General features: G+C 35.0%; 1 protein-coding gene across 4 annotated transcripts in view; it reads left to right on the top strand.

Moving 5' to 3' along the window:
- Positions 1-658: 658 nt before the first annotated feature.
- BICRAL (BICRA like chromatin remodeling complex associated protein) overlaps positions 659-18,860 on the top strand; it is a 29,884-nt gene continuing 11,682 nt past the window's right edge. The window contains exons 1-7 of one of the 4 annotated variants that reach the window (XM_058165255.1): positions 659-794; positions 8,203-8,251; positions 10,417-10,465; positions 10,917-10,985; positions 12,642-14,333; positions 15,436-15,526; positions 17,140-17,240. In XM_058165255.1, coding sequence (XP_058021238.1) covers positions 8,208-8,251; positions 10,417-10,465; positions 10,917-10,985; positions 12,642-14,333; positions 15,436-15,526; positions 17,140-17,240 — 2,046 coding nt within the window. In that variant the 5' untranslated portion in view covers positions 659-794; positions 8,203-8,207. Of the gene's footprint in view, positions 795-1,359; positions 8,102-8,202; positions 8,252-10,416; positions 10,466-10,916; positions 10,986-12,641; positions 14,334-15,435; positions 15,527-17,139; positions 17,241-18,860 lie in introns of those variants that run through there. The other 3 variants (XM_058165257.1, XM_058165256.1, XM_058165254.1) reach the window with 3 other exon arrangements.

Below are 18,860 nucleotides of genomic sequence, written 5' to 3'. Positions count from 1 at the left end.
ATCCTAAACTTAAATTTGCTGTGCTGCAACCTGCAACTCTATTTTGACAGCATGTTAACAAGCATAGCAATAATAAATGAGAAAGAATTCAGGACCGAATAAAGTTAGTAGGACTGTGCATGGGCAGCTTTCGGTTTTTTTTACCTCTAACATGCAGTTCCGTTTAAATAATCCCAAACCTTTTCCACTTCCTTTGTTTACGTCATTTGAGGGAGGGAAGGAAAGGGGAGAATTTAAGTTAAAGCAGTGCTTTTCTTGTTTTCTCAAAATAAAAATGCAGCAACCGACCAAAGGGGTTGATAAATCGCAACGTTGGTTCCAATTAGACGAGGACATTCAGTCATTTCCCGATTAACTAAAAGTAAAAGTTTTTCCTTTCCTGCGAAGGGTCAACAGATTATACCTTCGAAGCCTCAAACTCAGCTTCTTTTTTTTTTCAAAGCAAGCCCAATCTTTCGAAAGTGTCTTCTTTGCCCAGCGTTAAAGCAAGCAGGCAGGCACAGCAGCAGCAGCAACAGCAGCAGCAGCGAGCGATAGTTCAGTACCGCCGCTCCTAATAATGTATGTGAACGCGGTAGCGGCGTCCCCGCAGCCTCTGAGCCTCTCTCCTCGCCTAGTAGCTGGAACTCCCGCACTGGGCTCTCGCTATCCTCGCTCTCTCTTCCTTGCTCTCTCGCTCGCTCGCTCCCTCTCTTCCCCCCTCCCTTTCTCGCTCTCTCGCTCTCTCTTACACTGCCAGCCCCTGATGTGATGGCGAAGAAACCCCGTTGACAAGGCACTGCTTTTTCATGACGGTGAGTTTCCCTTTGAGTGTATTATAATTTTGTGATAAAAATTTCAAGGAAAAAAAAAACACACAACCTCCTTCCTCCCTTCCTTCGGGGAGGGAAAAGAGAGGGGGGAAAATCTATCTCCAGACAGACAGAAAAGAAAGAGGAGCAAATTAACAACCAGGAGTTGCCAAAACCAGGATATTAGGTTTCAGCCCAGAGAGCTATTGGCTCTGGGGCTAGGTATATAAATATATATCTGGAGAGAGAGGAGAGGAGAGAGAGAGAGAGAAGGGGGGGACATAGGGAGGAAGAAGAAGGAGAAGAGAAAAGAAGAAGAGGAGGAGGAGGAGGAGAGGAAAGGAGGAGGAGGAGGAGGGCGATTTTGCGCGGGTGGTGCTTGGTGGGCAGATGTTAATTCACATGGAAATGAAATATTTATTTCTTTTGCAGGAAGAGGCTGTGGTGGTGGCTACTGAGGGCACCTCCAAAATGTGATTCTTAAAGGGGGAGAGGCAAACAAGGAGGGAGAGCGAGCGAAGAGAGAGAGAAGGGGGGGGAGAGAGAGAGAGGACAGATAAGGTTTCAGGGCTAGGCTGATAGCTGCAAGGTGGGCGGCGGGAGAGGATGGGGGGGGGGCTGCCCCTCTCTCACGGAGGCCATGCAAATGTAGAGAGGAGGAAGAAAAGCCCCTCTTAATGACTCACTGATTGAGCCGGTTTAAAATTAGTTATTGTTTTGTTTGGGCTTTTTTTTTTCTCCTGGCCACCCCCTTGGCCGTCGAGAGGGGGAGAGAAAGTGTGTGTGTGTATGTGTCTGCCAGTGTGACTGAGGGTGTGTGTCTGTGAGGAAGAGGGGAATCAAGTGTGTATGTGTGTGTGTGAGGGAGAGGGAGAAAGAAAAATAATCTTTTCAAATCTCCTCCCTCTTTTTTTCCCCCCTCGTTTCTTTGCTTTTCTCTAAAGCTCTCTGGTCTGTGGAACACTTTTTCTTCCTCCTCCTCAGGAAAATGGAGACGCTCCGTCTTCTCGCTCCTGGGCGGGAGGCTGCCGAGGATTTTTCTTTTCTTTTGCCTCCCCGGTTGGATTTGTTTTCAGCGACCATCTCTTGCCATCTCGTACTCATTTTCACCGCCTTTCTAGCATGGGTTGCGCTTTTTGACGGGGATTCTTTTTTTCCCCTTCTTAATTTCGTTTCTTATTATTACTATTTTTTTTGTCTCCAGTTTCCTCCGATTTCTTGTCTTTGCGTCATTGTTTCAAGGAATGGAAATGGTGATTTGTTTCGGTGTATGTAATTCTGGGTCGGTAGGATTTAAAATCCTTTTCGGTTGTAAATTTATGTGTTTTTTTTTAAGCTGCAAGTATAATAAATATTCTACATCTGTAACAATGCTTTCGTTTTTGCCTTTCGAAGACTCTTGTTATCTGTATCTAGCATGGGATTAACTTTTCAAAAAATGATAGTGAATTGGTTTTGGTTAAAGACCTGGAGGGGAGGGAGAGAAATATATAAAAAATGGATTGAAAATCCGATGGATCATTTTTGATGCTTTTCCCCCCCTTTTTATTCGAAATGAAGTAGTTGAGTGGACAATACTCTTAATAGGGAATGCATGTACAGTAGATTTGCAGAAATGGTCGATTTTTGCTGAGAGAAGGACGAAGGAAACTCAGGCCTTTGTGTTTTTATAGGGCTTAATTTCACCCTCCCTAAATTGTATAATCTAGGAGAATTTCCGAATTGAACATGCATTTCCAAAGCTCAGTCGACGGAGCCAATTTTTCCGCACAAGAGTCCCTTTTCTCCGTGCCGGTCTCGTGCCTCGGCGGCTGGAGGGTCAGGGAGAAGGGAAGATGGCGCTGCCTGGCCATCGGCCAGGATTTGTGGCGCAGTTTCTTCTCTTTCGTTCCCTGCCGCCGCCATTTTGAAATGCTTTTAATACGAGGCTTTCCCCTTCGGCTGGGGCGTCGTCTTCCTCTACTTCGTGGAGTTGCTTTCCCTCTCTCAAAGTAGAACAAAAATGGAAACGGGGAACTTCTTCACCTTTATGAAATGATTTCCAAAGGGGTGAAATATCTTTTGCGACTCATTAATTTGTCTGGAGAAAAAATTGTACGGAGGTTGAGGGTGCCACGTATTTTAATACTTTTAACAATTACAAGCCCGATTTCTTGTGTAGGACAACTAGCATTCGTTTTAAAAAGTTCTTACGTCTTTATTTTCATTTATAAACTACTTTCTTATGAAGAATACTAGTGGTTATGGGGACAAATGGCAATTATTACCCCTGTTAAATGTTGCTTTTTTAATAGAAATTATCATCCTGTGTTCCCTACCAGATTGGGATGTAAACCCTTGAAATAGTCCAGCTTCGAATGTATGAATCACATGGAGGAAAACATCTATGTGATGCAAATAACTTTAAAGAAAAGCAGCGTGTGATCTGTGGATTAAAAATGGAGGACCTTGGCAAATTGGATGGCCTTTCAAATTTTTTTATAATTACATAATTTTACATGTGTCAGTGAGGTCTTATTCCAGAAAACCAAGTAAGGGAGCATAATAAAAGGACTACAGTTTTTCCTATCTTCCACTGTCATTAGATTTCTGTTTTGAAGGCTTCCTAAAAGAGTAAAACATATTTATTTAAAGTATAAGTAGTCTTAAATTCTGTAATCTCAGAATACTTAATTGAAGTGGAGGCAGGTTTTAATATAACTGGTTTTTTGTTTATTTTTTTAGATACTAAATTTCAGAGGAAACAATGGGCAAACTAGTAGATATATTGCATTTTCCAGTAATTTCCTACTATTAAGTCTTTATTTGATCTAATTTTTCAGAATTAATTAAAACTTTTTGAATAAATGTAAGAAACAATATTAGGAAACAATTGGCTTGATAAATTTAATGTGACAACAATGAAGTTAATTCCATCTATTTGTAGAGCCATTGATATCCTCAATGAAAGAAAGATGATTTGGACTTGGTTTATTATTATGTTTTCTAGTAAATAACTGATGCAATAAATAAATAAAAATAGTAGCTCTTCAGCAAAGTTCTAAGTGTTAGCGTTTATCATTAGGCTACATGTTTCATTGCTTTTTGTCATTCTAAACTGGATAGTGCAGTTACCATTGCATCTAGGCAATTGTTTAAAAGGGGTTTGTCTACACATTGGTTTAGTTAGTTCTCTTAATATATCTGGTGTAAAATATATCAAGAAACCAATGAAAAAGATTAAATTTAAAAAATCAGATATATTGTTTAGTAGCTTTCCTTCTAGGAATTAATGTACATTTTCTGTATAATCCCCCTCCCCCACCCATTTAAAATATTTAATAGTTTAGTAAATTATACTGTACATTCAATAAAATGTCTGACTTCATTAAGTCTCATGAAAGAAAAGGATTTGTTATTTGGCAAGTAATTTGAATGGCATCAAAGAAACTAACTTTGAAAGGAGACATTGTGAAAAATCATATTTTCATTGGGCATATACCTGGCATATACTACATTTTAGTTAAATATGTTTTGTTAGGCCTAGATTTATACATATTTTTCAAACACTGAAAAGATGAGCTTCTGGATATATTTATCATTATTTCCAGCAGCAGATCTTACCACATAGAAATCCCAGGACACAGTGTTTATGTTCAAAGGATGACATTGATTCTATCTCTATTGAGATAGTGCTTATTTGTTCTGCCAATCTTAGGAGTGCTGCTTCTTATTCAGATACATGTAAAGTATTTACCCATATTCTCAATCATTCATATGTAGCACAGGTGGTGTTCACAGTTTAGACATTCACAATCTTTTATTATGTCATTTTGATAAAACAAAAAACTTTTGAAGAACTTACTTTATCAATTCTTTGGGAAGGTCAAACTTTATTAGAATAATAGCACAACAGGAAAAAACCCATTTTCAAGCAGTTGTCTAATTTTAGATTTGTTTCTGAATAGTATAATTTGTATTAAAGAAATTACAAAATTAAAAACTGAAAACATCTTGTTTTGACACTCTGCAGTTGGGCTACCCAGTAGTGCTTCATATTCAAATTTAAATAAGTTCTTTGATGTGTAGGAGACAGCTACCTTTTGATATCAGATCTAAGGTTCTATACTGTGCAGCCCTAGTCTGTTAGTCATAAATCTTAGTTTACAGCAGTCACTTTTTCATAGATGGACCCCCCTACCAGTAAACTGGCAAATTTGAAATTTGGTATAATGGGAAGTAGGCATCTATACTTCTATAACGTAATCATTTCTGTTTCTAACAATTTAAATTGTTTTGTTTCAAGTAGAATAAAAGATTGTTCTATTTTTAATTCTTACTTTTTAACTGATAAATGATCACATTTATTTTATTTTGTTGCAAAACAAAGGATGGTATGAAAGATTTAGTATATGTATGAGCATTTGTAGATAATTGATAATGAGCATGTGTAGATATTTTGAATTTTTATTTTGAATATAAAGAATAATGTGGCAGTTGTTAACTGTTAACTAATCTGTTCAACTTACTTTCTATATGTTCCTATTCCAGTATGTGAGCTGGACAATCTTTGTAGGAATATACTGGGAAACATAAGGCCGATCTAGCTTTAAGCCCACAATCTAGAGAAGCTATAGATACACTGCCACACTGTTTGAGAGACCAGAAGTATAAATGCAAACTAATGAATAACTTGACAACTTCTCACAAATAAATTATCAGGATTAAAATTAATGTGTAAAAGGAAACAATATGTTTCCAATTTCCTGCATTCCAGTGGAAATTACCAAAACATATAGAAACACATTTAATATGTAGTAGGACCGATTATACATGGACATTCTGCAACTTCTGAGGGGCAAAAAACATTGTATTATAGTATATGAACAATCCAATAAGTGGAAATCTGATTAGGGAGTGGTTTCTGTACCTTTCATTTGATTAAAGGAACACAAACTTGGTGTATATAGAGAATCACACATTCTTACTCCATAGACGTTTGTTGTGTCATTTATGTTCATGTCTCCTTCCATTTATCTAGCCAAATAAGAAAATAGTAATATTTGATACTTTATTTTATATTTAAGCAATGCTTGAAAATATACATATTAATAAAACTTACACATATTCTTCATAACAAAGGAAAGACAAATTATAGACATGTTTGTAATAATACTAATTTATCCTTGAAATATTACTATGCAGTAAGCTATTGGGATTCTGAATCGAATGCAATGCCCATTGGTTTAACATTTTATCAAAACAATGAATATATGAAAACAATTTCAAACTGCTGTAAGTAACATAGAATATAGTAACAGTCTTGTACTTCAAAAAATAATTTGGCATATAAATATAGAGGTATGGAATTATTGTCTAGAAAAAGATTGGATTCTACTAAGCTATGGTTTTTTAAAAACCAGTTTCCTTTAATAAAATTTGGTTGAGTTTACAATATGCTAAAGAAACAATTTCATGGTTTCAAATAAAATGTGACTATATAGAGAATACAGTCAATCAGATTAAACATCCCTAATTTATTTTATCTGTAGGTTTTATAAAAAAACCTACAGAGATAAAATAAATTTGAGGAAAGAAAGAAAAAGCCAGTTTGGTGTAGTGGTTAAGTTGCTGACCTAGAAACGGAGTTCTAGTCTTGCTTTAGGAATGAAAAACCAGTTACTTTCTCTTAGCCCCCTCAGAGTTGTTGAGGGAAAAGTAGAAGAAGGAAGGAGTATTGGGATGTTTGCCACCTTGAGTTGTATATGAAAAAAGATAGAATAAATAAAAAAAAATATGGAATGGGGTGGATAGAACAGAAGGAACAAGTTACATTTACACTGTGTTCTTTTGCAGCATTTTACTTTGCCTTGCAAAGGTGATGGCAGGAAAACGACTAATTAAAACTATGAGGTGCAGTTCTTCCTTAAATCATTTATGTGTTATGCAGCCATTATATTCCAGAACAAAATCCTAATTGTTACAAAATCCAGGCACATGAGATAATTGAGTTTCTGTGCAGGAAGGTAGATTAGATATCTCTTTGCTCTGGCTTTCCTATGCCTTTAAGAGCACTTTAGGTAATAAAGTCAGTACATGAGATATGAAGATGAAATGTTTTATTGGTTAAGTTCTCTACCTGCTTATATCCATAATATATCACAATATCTAAAAGCATATAAAGAGAATCTGAAATATAAGATTTCAGCTTCACAGAGGATATTTTTGAAAATCATAGTCTCTGAACCACATGTTGATATGTCTAACTCAGAGAGCTTTTGTATCTTTAAAAGACATGCTCCACCTTGTCACTGTCTACTCTTATACTCCATAATTCCTATCTATTGGAAAGATTTCATCAGAAAAAAAATAGCAGCAGTGATCAAAGTTGAAGCTATAAGATTCTTGATTGGAAGATACATGTTAGCATGCAAGTAGGAGACAGTTGTAGAATTCTCTGAACAAAGCATCTGGATGCACTTCAGGTGATTTAGGATCAGTCATGGACATATGGCACAATGCGCATGAATCAGCAGAAAGTACTGTTAATTCATTTGGATGAAATAGAAAAATACGTTAGGAAATAATGTAATACATCTGAATTTAGCAAATCTCTTGAGTTAGAAGAATAAGATTTGGGAATTATTTGTTGTGAGCCATCTAATAAACCTATCTGGTGGACCAAATAGCACAAACAATTCATCTTGTAAAACTGGAAATACTTACATACACCCAACACTGCATTATTTATAATATTGTGTGTGACAAAAATCAATTAACAGTATAAAGTTGTAAATTAATTAAAATGCAGTAAAAACAAACCATTCACAGGCTAAACAAACAAATGGAACACACACAAAAAGATCAATGTGTGGAAAATCATTCAATTTAGGTCCACACTGACTCGATACAAGACAAACAGGTAAATATTTTGGGGATGGTAGCCACATTATATTTTGACTTTTTTCCATGACAATACTTTGGGGAAGAAAAACTGAAACATAGTACCAATACAAATTGGTATTTGGGTCTTCATTTCTGTTTTTAGGCTGCGGTCCAGAAATATACCTATACCTAGCGTGTATTACAGATGCAGATTAGTGGTACAAGTAGGCTGTATTCTAATTCTAACTCATTGCATTCATCAGCACACCTTAAATATCTGAGGGATTGGGAGGATTTTTTGAAAATATCTAAATAGTTCTTCAGAGGTATGGAGGAGGGCAAGAGTAACTCTTAATAAGGAAAATTAGATTCCATATTACTGGATGTAGCCTACTACCTAGTCACTTTCCAGTACAATAAATTGACATGGTAAAAGCACTTTCATGGTAAATATATTTTGTAATTTCTTACATAAAACAGTCTTTCATAAAAAGATAATTTGAAGTGTGTTTTATGATACAATATGAATACTTTATTTTCTTCTTAGTTGTCATGGATGATGATGATGATGAAGCCTGTCTCTTTGATCTTATTGGGTAAGATTTTATTTTAGACATATGTCCTTGAAAAATATTCAGAATTCATTTGAAAAGAAAAGCAAGTTTGATAAGCAACTTCAGCTAAAACTTTATCCTCTGAAGCATAATTTTATTTCACAATAAATAAATGATTTCCCCCCCAGGAATCTAATTTTAAAATTTTCAAAAGGAATTAGGAATGGTTGATTTTTTAAAATTTCCCTTTATTTCCTGTAGCTTCTAGTTCTTCTTGCCATTCTTCACCGCTCCAGACGAGTTTTTAAAATAGTTTTTTAGGGGCACATTAAGCTGCAGAAGCAGAACTGGTGAAAAGAGCTCATTTTATTATAAGACCAGTGTTCTTTCTGCAGACCAGTGTTCTTTCTCTCACATATGATGAAAAGGAAATAAAATTTGTATCAGTTGTTTATTTTTATTTCCTCACAGATTTTCAACTTTTTCAATTTTAATTTCCTGAAGTGGCTCGAGTTATTTATAATTTACATATGAAATCATAATCTATCATCAATAATGCATACGTAAATCATATTTAATCAAAATTATTCAATTTCCATAAAAGATAACCCTAAATTTAAGATCAAACCCATCCATCAAAAGAAAAGTAGAAAAAGAAAATACACAGAGGTAAACATCTCGTGCTGTCTGTCGAAGCTAGGTTTGCCAACTTCACTGAAAATCCTGGAAATTTCTTGCACCCCCATAAAGATGTGCGTACAACTTGCTTGTATATGCACACATGAATGTTTTTATGAATAACTATAAGAAATTACTTTTCAAAAAGTCAGGAATAAGTTCACAGACTACTCTGATATGCACAAATAACCAAAAAAGAGAAAAAGGAGGAGAAAAAAAGGAAAGAAGACAGTAAAAATATAAAAAAGATAGCTACAGCAGAAAAGGCACGGAACAAAACTGTATAGAGAGAAGGCAAGGGAACTGATAGCATAGGAAAATAGAATGAGTCAATCCTGTTTAGACATTAAACATAAACATTTACTAGGGAAGCTCTTCAAGTAACAACTAATTTTTCAGGCTTCTATGATTTTTATCAGCAAAATCTGCATTTGTATATATTGCCACCCATTCATTTGTTTCTATTCTTAGATCATGTAAAACAAACAATGCAAAACAAGCCCTTCTTCTAATTTAATATTATTTAAGAAAAGTCACTTTCATATTGGAAAATATTTTCATATATATTTACATATTTGCATCCCAGTTTTTTTATTTTCATCTGTTTTAAATATAAAAAGAAAAAGTGAAATCTAAGTTCTTTTAAACTTAGGGCATGATTTAAAGTATAATATAATAGCTTTATAAAAAATTATGCAGATATTGGATAGAAGATTGTTGGGAATTGTTTACGTCATGCAGAATTTCATGGAACAGAAAAACAAATACAAGGAAATACGTTGACAATCTCCTCAAATTGTTTGCATGTGAGTTTAAATAATAGCCACCTAGTGAATCAATCTTCTTTTTGAGTATCTAGCAGGCAATAGATAGTCACCTGAATTTGGTTAATGATTTGGAGGTTGTAACTTTTTTGCTCTAGCAGATTTCATTTATAGAATACTGGCAACCAATGAAATATATTTGGGTAAAAAATTCACTTGAAAAAATTCACCATATAAGATAGTAGTTTTTACTACTGATTATATTTGCTGTATACTACAGCACTATATACAGTACTATATACTACTATATTATTTGCTGTATTATTTATACAAATACTGTATAAAAATTCTCTTGGTCGTATGAAATATCAACATAAACCAAGAGATGAAAAAGATAAATGTAAGCAAATAGTTTCTGTTTATAAGCCAATTTATTTCTCAAATATAAATATGTCCTCAGGTCACCTTCATCTCTGGGTGGTTATAAAATCAACAACCATGCATTTTGGGGATGATGGTGGTGGTAACAATATGAAAGTTTTCTGGGATGTTACTTGATTTCCCAGTTTAGCTTACAAGCCTGTTATTCCTTGGTAGCATCCAAATGTTAACCTGGTCCAAAACTGCTAGCCTTCCAAGTCTATAGGATAAATACCATGTACTGCTACCTATTGAAACAATTTAAATTTTAGCAAATTTTATATTTTAAAATGCTTTAATGTATAAAATGACCCATCTCACTTTTTTTGTTTATATATATTTTAGAGATCCCCAGGCACTGAATTACTTTCTACACGGAGGGGGTAGTAAATCTGTAAGTTATTTATTTATGTTATCTTATTATACATTTAATTTTGTTAACCATTTTTCAGGATTGCTAGAAGTGTGCCCACAGAATCTTAAAGCCAATTCAATGACATGCAAGGATTATCACAGCAAACTAGAAATGTGGGGTTTGCAGTTCTGCATTTTTCCATTTAAAAGAAATCTTATGCGCCCAATGAATGGTGATGTAAAAGAGGTAGTCTACATTTTAGTACTTTTCAAGTTTATGTGGCAGAGAACTCTCTTTGAATCTTTCTGAGGCTACAATAGTTTCCTGAAGTTGGAAAGAATAACCACAATTGTTGATGGAAAGGTAATGGGAGGAAAAATTTAATGTTGGATTTTAGCACTTAAGGGTCAGACTCTTATTATATAATGAGGAAAGTTGTACTCTAAATGTATTGCTCTCAGTTTAAGACTATTTATTTGTGTTGTCACAGAACAGCGAAGACTTGAGTAACATAGGATATTCTGCAGCCAACTCAAATTCCATTTTTGCCAATACCAGTGTAAGTATAAAGAAAAAAATATATACAATGTTATTTGCTTTATTTATATTATATGTAATTGAATGGAATAAAAATAGTAACTGATTATCTTATAAGATCAAATACCTATGTTGTCCGTATATATACTACTATTTTTATTAGTAGTATATTAGTGATATTAATGTATAGATTTTGATTTCACAATATTTGTACACCTGAAATGAATTGCGTTTGGAAGCTATTCCTTTCCCAAAGTATTTAGTTTTGTGAATTCTATTCAGCCCATATGCAAATGGTTGGAATTCAGAAACTGAGCAGGTTATCTAGTTAGAGCAAGCTACAGTACAAGAAAATTTTACCAAGAAAAGTGGTAAATGTGTTACTAAAATTTCAGCTACTTCCTCTCTGTCTATTAGAAAGAATTATGAGACAGATAGAAGTGAGCCAGAATTACCTTTTAATATACCCTAATTACCTGTTAATATACCCTGATCTGTAATAGCAGGATTTGTAACTCAGTTGAACTCATAATATATTGTTTTTTTCTTTATCACTTCTAGTTTTGTAATTCAGACATAGCAGATTCTAACAAAGAATAAAGATTGTGGTGACCTTCTAATCTCTGGACATGCTAGCTAAATAGTACAGGTTGAAATGATGTGTAGCAGGGCTGTAAAGTGCTTTTACACTTCAAAGGTGTTTCAGACTGCATTTAGGCACCCACATAGCACCTAAACAAAACATATATTTTCCAGAGCTTATGCTGCAGTTGCAGAGGGCAGCTGAGTGGTCCTTGGAGAAGACCAAGCTGCTTTAAGGAGTTGCCATAAAATTCCTGTACGTACTCTGGAGTAGTTATTTCCTTCAGATCCAAAGTGTGATTTCATGACATGGCAAAGACCTAATGTTTAATGTCATGGTAGATTTGCTATTAGATAAAAGTTTAACATTATAGAGTGTCTTTGTTACTGCTGATATATATACATATATATAGTATTCATAGTGTGCATATTATTAGGATGTTTTAGACCTGGACTTCTGGGAATAGTTTGATCAGCTCTACACTATTTCAGTCTGATCTGACTTGCTCCCTAATCAACTTTACATTTTTCTTTAAAGAAAAAGTTGCTTTTTAATGTTCATATAAAGTAGATAATATGCTGCCAGTGCCTTAAATAACTACAAACTGTAGTTGTAAATGTGCTGCAACATTCAAATGATCGAATAGAGGGTTAAGAAAGAAGAGAATGTTCCACTCATTTACATTAAGCTCTTGCCATCAGTTTATACGTTTTGCATACTAGTATCTTTATCCTGTTGTGAAATGGGGTAATTAAAAGCAGACTTGTTGGATTTGCATTAGAGTTTCTTGTTTGTGGATTCAGAAGTCTCAGGCTACTTCTAACTAATCCTTCACAGGACTGCTGTGGGAATTAAATGATACCCACAGAGGTATCACCCAGCATACCATCAATGCTGTCTGAAAACCTTGGTGAAAAAATGTTAGGATTATTTCACAGTGTTGCACAACAGTAATGTTTCTTGTTCTAATAATAAACCTGAGAAAAGGAAAATAATTATAGTGAACTGTGCTATACATTATAGTGAACTATGCTATACATTGAGCACTTTTAAAAAAAGATTGAAGAAATTTTATTGTATTCTTTTTCCTTTCAGAGCTCTGACCCTAAGTCATCAATCAAAGGTGTTGGTGGTCAGCTTGGAGAAGGGTCTAATGATGGACTACAGTTGCCAAGTACTCTTCAGTTTCTTGATGATGAACTTGAATCATCTCCATTGCCTGATCTTAGTGAAGATCAGCCTTTTGATATCCTCCAGAAATCTTTGCAAGAAGCTAATATTACTGAGCAGACTTTGGCAGAAGAGGCTTATTTGGATGCCAACATAGGCTCCAATCAACAGTTTGCACAAACACAGCTTCATCCTTCCTCATCAGCATCTTTTACTCAGGCTTCTAATGTTTCTAATTACTCAGGTCAAACGCTGCAACCTATTGGAGTTACTCAAGTAGTACAGCCACCAGTTGGAGCATCTTTTACAAGCAATACAGTTGGTGTGCAACATGGCTTTATGCAACATGTGGGGATCAGTGTTCCCAGTCAGCATTTGTCAAACAGTCAGATTGGTAATTCTGGACAAATACAACTAATTGGTTCATTTAGTAATCAACCTTCTATGATGGCCATAAATAATCTTGAAGGATCTCATATTATATTGAAGGGTGGCGGACAACAAGCACCTGCAAATATGAGTGGTGGACTTTTGGTTCATAGACAAACTCCTAATGGCAACTCATTGTTTGGCAATTCAAATTCAAGCCCAGTAGCACAACCTGTAACTGTTCCATTTAATAGTACAAATTTTCAGGCATCTTTGCCTGTACACAACATTATTATACAGAGGGGTCTTGCTCCAAATTCTAACAAAATTCCCATCAATATTCAACCCAAACCAATTCAGATGGGACAGCAAGCCACTTACAATGTAAATAGTTTAGGAATACAGCAGCATCATGTACAACAAGGGATTCCCTTTGCTTCATCAAATTCCCCTCAGAATTCAGTAGTTGGTCCACATATGTCTGTTAATATTGTTAGTCAACAAAATTCAAGAAAACCAGTTACTCCCCAAACAGTAAGTAATGCCAGTGGTAGCATTGTTATCCATTCTCCAATGGGACAACCTCACACGTCTCAGAATCAGTTTCTTATACCCACAAGTCTGTCTGTAAATCCTAGTCCAGTTCATCATGTCCAGACTGTAAATGGACAGCTGCTTCAGAATCAGTCTTCACAACTTGTTCCCAGCCAAGTATCCACTGAGCATATTATGTTAAATAGAAACTCTACGAATATGCTCAGAAGTAACCAAGCATATTCAGGACAAATGCTGAATAATCAGAATGCTGTACAGTTAGTTTCTGGTCAGACATTTGCTCCTTCTGGAAACCAAGTTATAGTCAACCATGGAACTTCTCAAATTGTTGGTGGTCAGATTCCATTACAACAATCCTCTTCCGCCGTATTACATTTATCTCCAAACCAAGGAAACCTTTCTCAAGGCAGAACAGGATTTTCAGCAGCATCTCCTGGACAGGCAACTGGTTCGAATATATCTTCAAGTAATCGTTTTACTGTTGTGAGTTCCTCTGCTACGGTACATCCAAACATTGGCTCATCAGTTCAGTCTGTAGCTTCAAGTGGAAGCTTTGCTGGAGATCAACTTACACAGCAAAATAGAACTCAATTGTCAGTCAGTGTATCACATCGACTTCCAGTTTCTTCATCAAAACCTGTCAGCACTTTTAGTCACACATCAATAACCCAGCCACCATTTTCATTTGGACAGGTATGATTCACAAGATCAAAAATATTCCATAAATTTAGTTTCTTTAATGATGCAGAATTGGGTATGATCATGCAGCCTGTGCTTCTAAATATTAAGCAGTATTTTGAAATAACTGCTGTTTTATTGACACGATAATACCAACTCCCCCCCCCCAATTTACATGGAATTATTATTTTAATTAAAATGTGGTTTCATAGAAATAAGGTTCATTACTGGCTTAGTTTTGTTTTCATGTAAAACTGAACTTCATGTGATAAGAATGAAATTACAGTTTATGAACTGCTTTATTCTCATTAATCAAAGGCAAGATTAACCACAGTTTGGGATTTCAGCATAATAATATTTTAAGTTAAAATTGAATTTAAATGGATATTTCCAATTTACTCTCACATACTCAATAAAGAAGTTATAGAGGGGGTAGATGATTCCAGGCTTACTGTGGCTTGCTTTCATTATGCTAAGTAATAGCTTAGTCATAAACTCTGATAGCTGAACTAACTACTGAAGCTAACAATTAAATGTCATTTGTAGTAATTTGTATATGGAGAATGAATAAAACATATAAAATATGATAGATGAGAAATAAGGATTTGATCCATACTTTGCTCCAATTCAGTTATAAAGATTTAGGATGTAAGTTGAATATCATTCAGTTCTATTTAGGATGTAAGTTGAATATCAGTTCAATTCTATGAATGAAGGTGTCAGTCTTCAGTTAACTAATACCTGAATCAATAGCCTTAATTCTAATTACATCTGAAATACTTTGGAAGTCTAGCATTCAAAATTAATCACACACAATGATTTGAAGCCCTTCCAAAAAAGTCTGAAAACATTTTTACCTTACCCCAGTCCCATCCCCAGTGATGTAACTACATTATTGGCTATACATCTCTCACTATGAGACATATGTTAAGTGTTCCTGGTTTATGGTTTAGTATAATGCCTAAATGAAGCTATTGTGGTACATCCAATAACTCTGGTTAAAACTAGGTAAATGATGTGGAACTCAGCTACTTCGTATTTTTTATGTGGACTATTTCTTTTTAAATATTTATTTTTTTAATTATATGTGTGACATGACTATGTTGTATCTTTGCAGATTCAAAAAAAAGCAACCAACCTGGCATCTTCAGTTGCATCATCAAAATCACAGGACAACTTGAGACAACCACAGTCAACAAATCTTTTAGGTAATCTAGTTTATTAGATTTTAATTTCTTTCTAATCTCTCATGAATGAATTACTTCATTCTAATGTGATCTTACATATTAGTTGAAAAATTTGGATTGTAAGTAGATATTAGTATGTGTACTATTGATATACAATAGAAAGATATAAATTAAATTATAATTATATTTTTATTTTATATTTAATTATAAATTAAAATCTAAAAGTGCATTTGTCAAGTTTCTTTGGCTAGTATCAGTGATTCAGTAACTTTATAAACATATGGCAATATTTTATAAAATACCAGCTATTTGATATGTGAACACAGTGTTAGAACTTGCCACTATTAAATATACAAAGGATTTGATTTAGAACTGAGCAAGCTCAGAGAGCACCAAGAACCCATCATTTCAACCCTGAGCTCCAAATATTCTCCTTTATTGGTAAAACATTCCAAGAGAAAGTCAATCCCCATGTTAGGAGTTCATGTCCAGAAATGAATGATGTACTTTGTTCTGGGGATGGACCATCCCAAAGTGGTTGTTCTATGCATGGAATGTTTTGCCCATTCCTTATTATAAGCTCCACAAGATAGTTGTAACCTGCTCCTAGTTTTGAAGGGAAAGAGATTCATCATATTGCAACATTTGAAGGATAAATCTATGGCCCTATTTATTCAGTGAATTGCTTGCTTGCTTATTTCATATAGATGTAAATTATTGCATATAGATATAAATTTTGTATGGATAAATACAATGAAATGTGGGATGGCATACAAAATATAGGTTAAAAATACTATAGCTATATAAGTGAATTGTAAATGAACACACATACACATAAATTATGTATAATATATAATAGGTCTTTTTATATATAATTATATAGGTCTACATTAAATAACTATATATAGAATTATAACTATTATACAGGTAGTCCTTGACTTACAACTGAGTCTGGGAGTTAGGTCATAAATCATTGTGTCATTAAAGGAGACACCTATAGGCTGCCTGCTCAATGACTACAATCCTAGCTTTCTGTCAGGTACAAAGGATCAGAGTCATATGTTAAGTAGTAGTTCACAATATTTACCGCTCAAGTCTATTCACAAGAATCTAGTCAACTAATGGTCACTACTAAATTAGTGCTGGATAAGAGTTAACAGAATGGGGGGGGGCGAGGGGGGTTGGATTTGAATTGCTTGTGGCAATTTAACAACTCCAGATGGATTATTCTCTTAACTCCACCTCCCCTTCTGCCTCTTTTTCTGTACTCTCCTGCTGCTAGATGGCTGAGGCATTCTGGCCTACAGCAGAGTTCCTGGAGGGATGGGGCAAGAGAGGCCAATCTTCTCAAGAATGGTGGGAAGAGAGACAAGACAACAACTTACAACTAAAATACTGGGCTTAGTTGTGGTCGTAAGTCAAGGACTAATTGTATTTTATAGAACCATTTCCTCATCCCCATGCTGGACCACCAAGCCAGAAAGTTTGGGGACCGCTAGTCTAGAATAGTAACATAAACACATTCCTGGTGACAAATGTATTTAATATCTTTTAGTGGTGTATATTTAGGTGGAAGATTCAAATGTGTTTGCTTTGTGTAATGTCAAGAATCTTCACAGTGAATATATTTACAGGACAAGATGCTGGAGCCAAAATCATACAACAGCCTATAGGAACAGTGTTACCACACCAGGAAAAAACAGCAGGGTCATCGCTTGGTCAAACAAATGTGCAGGTAGGGAGGGGGGAAATCACCTGCTTTTCTTCTGTAAATAATTTCCCATTTTGCCACTTAAAATAATTTTGAGAAGGGAGATTTGTGAAGAAATCTGTAGTAATACATTTGTAAATCTCTTATCAATGTATCTCAATCACTTTAAATATTATATGAAACTAAATAGTACCGTAATACATAATCCTGACTATTTCAAACAGCTTACCATTTATTTGTTTATCAACAGAACTTACTTTGTGCTTTATGTTTATAAAAAATGAAAGAGGTTGTTTATTGGCATAATCTTTCTTAAAGGAACAATAAAAGATTGTGTCATGGAATACTGTATTAGCATATTTGCTGTCATTTGGTTGAATTCAATAATCTGGAAAAGGGAAATTTGTGAGGAAATCTATGATAGTGTATTGGAAAATCTATTTAGAGAAATTGTATGAAACTAAACAATAATTTAGATATTTGGTGGCATTTGCCATTATAAATTTTAGAATAGAATAGAATAGAATAGAATTTTATTGGCCAAGTGTGATTGGACACACAAGGAATTTGTCTTGGTGCATATGCTCTCAGTGTACATAAAAGAAAAGATACGTTCATCAAGGTACAACATTTACAACACAATTGATGATCAATATATCAATATAAATCATAAGGATTGCCAGCAACAAGTTATAGTCATACAGTCATAAGTGGAAAGAGATTGGTGATGGGAACTATGAAACGATTAATAGTAGTGCAGATTCAGTAAATAGTCTGACAGTGTTGAGGGAATTATTTGTTTAGCAGAGTGATGGCCTTCGGGAAAAAACTGTTCTTGTGTCTAGTTGTTCTGGTGTGCAGTGCTCTATGAGGGTAGGAGTTGAAACAGTTTATGTCCAGGATGCGAGGGATCTGCAAATATTTTCACGGCCCTCTTCTTGATTCGTGCAGTATACAGGTCCTCAATGGAAGGCAAGTTGGTAGCAATTATTTTTCTGCAGTTCTAATTATCCTCTGAAGTCTGTGTTTTTCTTGTTGGGTTGCAGAACCGAACCAGACAGTTATAGAGGTGCAAATGACAGACTCAATAATTCCTCTGTAGAATTGGATCAGCAGCTCCTTGGGCAGTTTGAGCTTACTGAGTTGGCGCAGAAAGAACATTCTTTGTTGTCCTTTTTAATGATGTTTTGATGTTAGCTGTCCATTTGAGATCTTGCGATATGATAGAACCCAGAAATTTGAAGGTTTCTACTGTTGATACTGTGTTGTCAAGTATTGTGAGAGGTGGAAGTATGGAAGGGTTTTCCTAAAGTCTACCACCATTTCTACGGTTTTGAGTGTGTTCAGTTCCAGATTGTTTTGGTTGCACCACAAGGCTAGTCGTTCGACCTCTCGTCTATATGGATTCGTCATTGTCTCGAATGAGACCAATCACTGTTGTGTCATCTGCGAACTTCAGTAGCTTAACAAATGGATCATTGGAGATGCAGTCATTGGTATACAGAGAGAAGAGAAGTGGGAGAGCACACAGCCTTGGGGGCCCTGTGCTAATTGTACAGGTATTTGATGTGATCTTGCTTAGCTTCACCTGCTGCTTCCTGTTTGTTAGGAAGCTTGTGATCCACTTACAAGTCTGTTCCGGTA

The sequence above is a fragment of the Ahaetulla prasina genome, chromosome 1, assembly GCF_028640845.1.
Source record: "Ahaetulla prasina isolate Xishuangbanna chromosome 1, ASM2864084v1, whole genome shotgun sequence".
Lineage (NCBI taxonomy): Eukaryota > Metazoa > Chordata > Lepidosauria > Squamata > Colubridae > Ahaetulla > Ahaetulla prasina.
The sequence above is the reverse complement of the archived record's forward strand: the minus strand, read 5'-3'. Positions and strand labels throughout refer to the sequence as shown.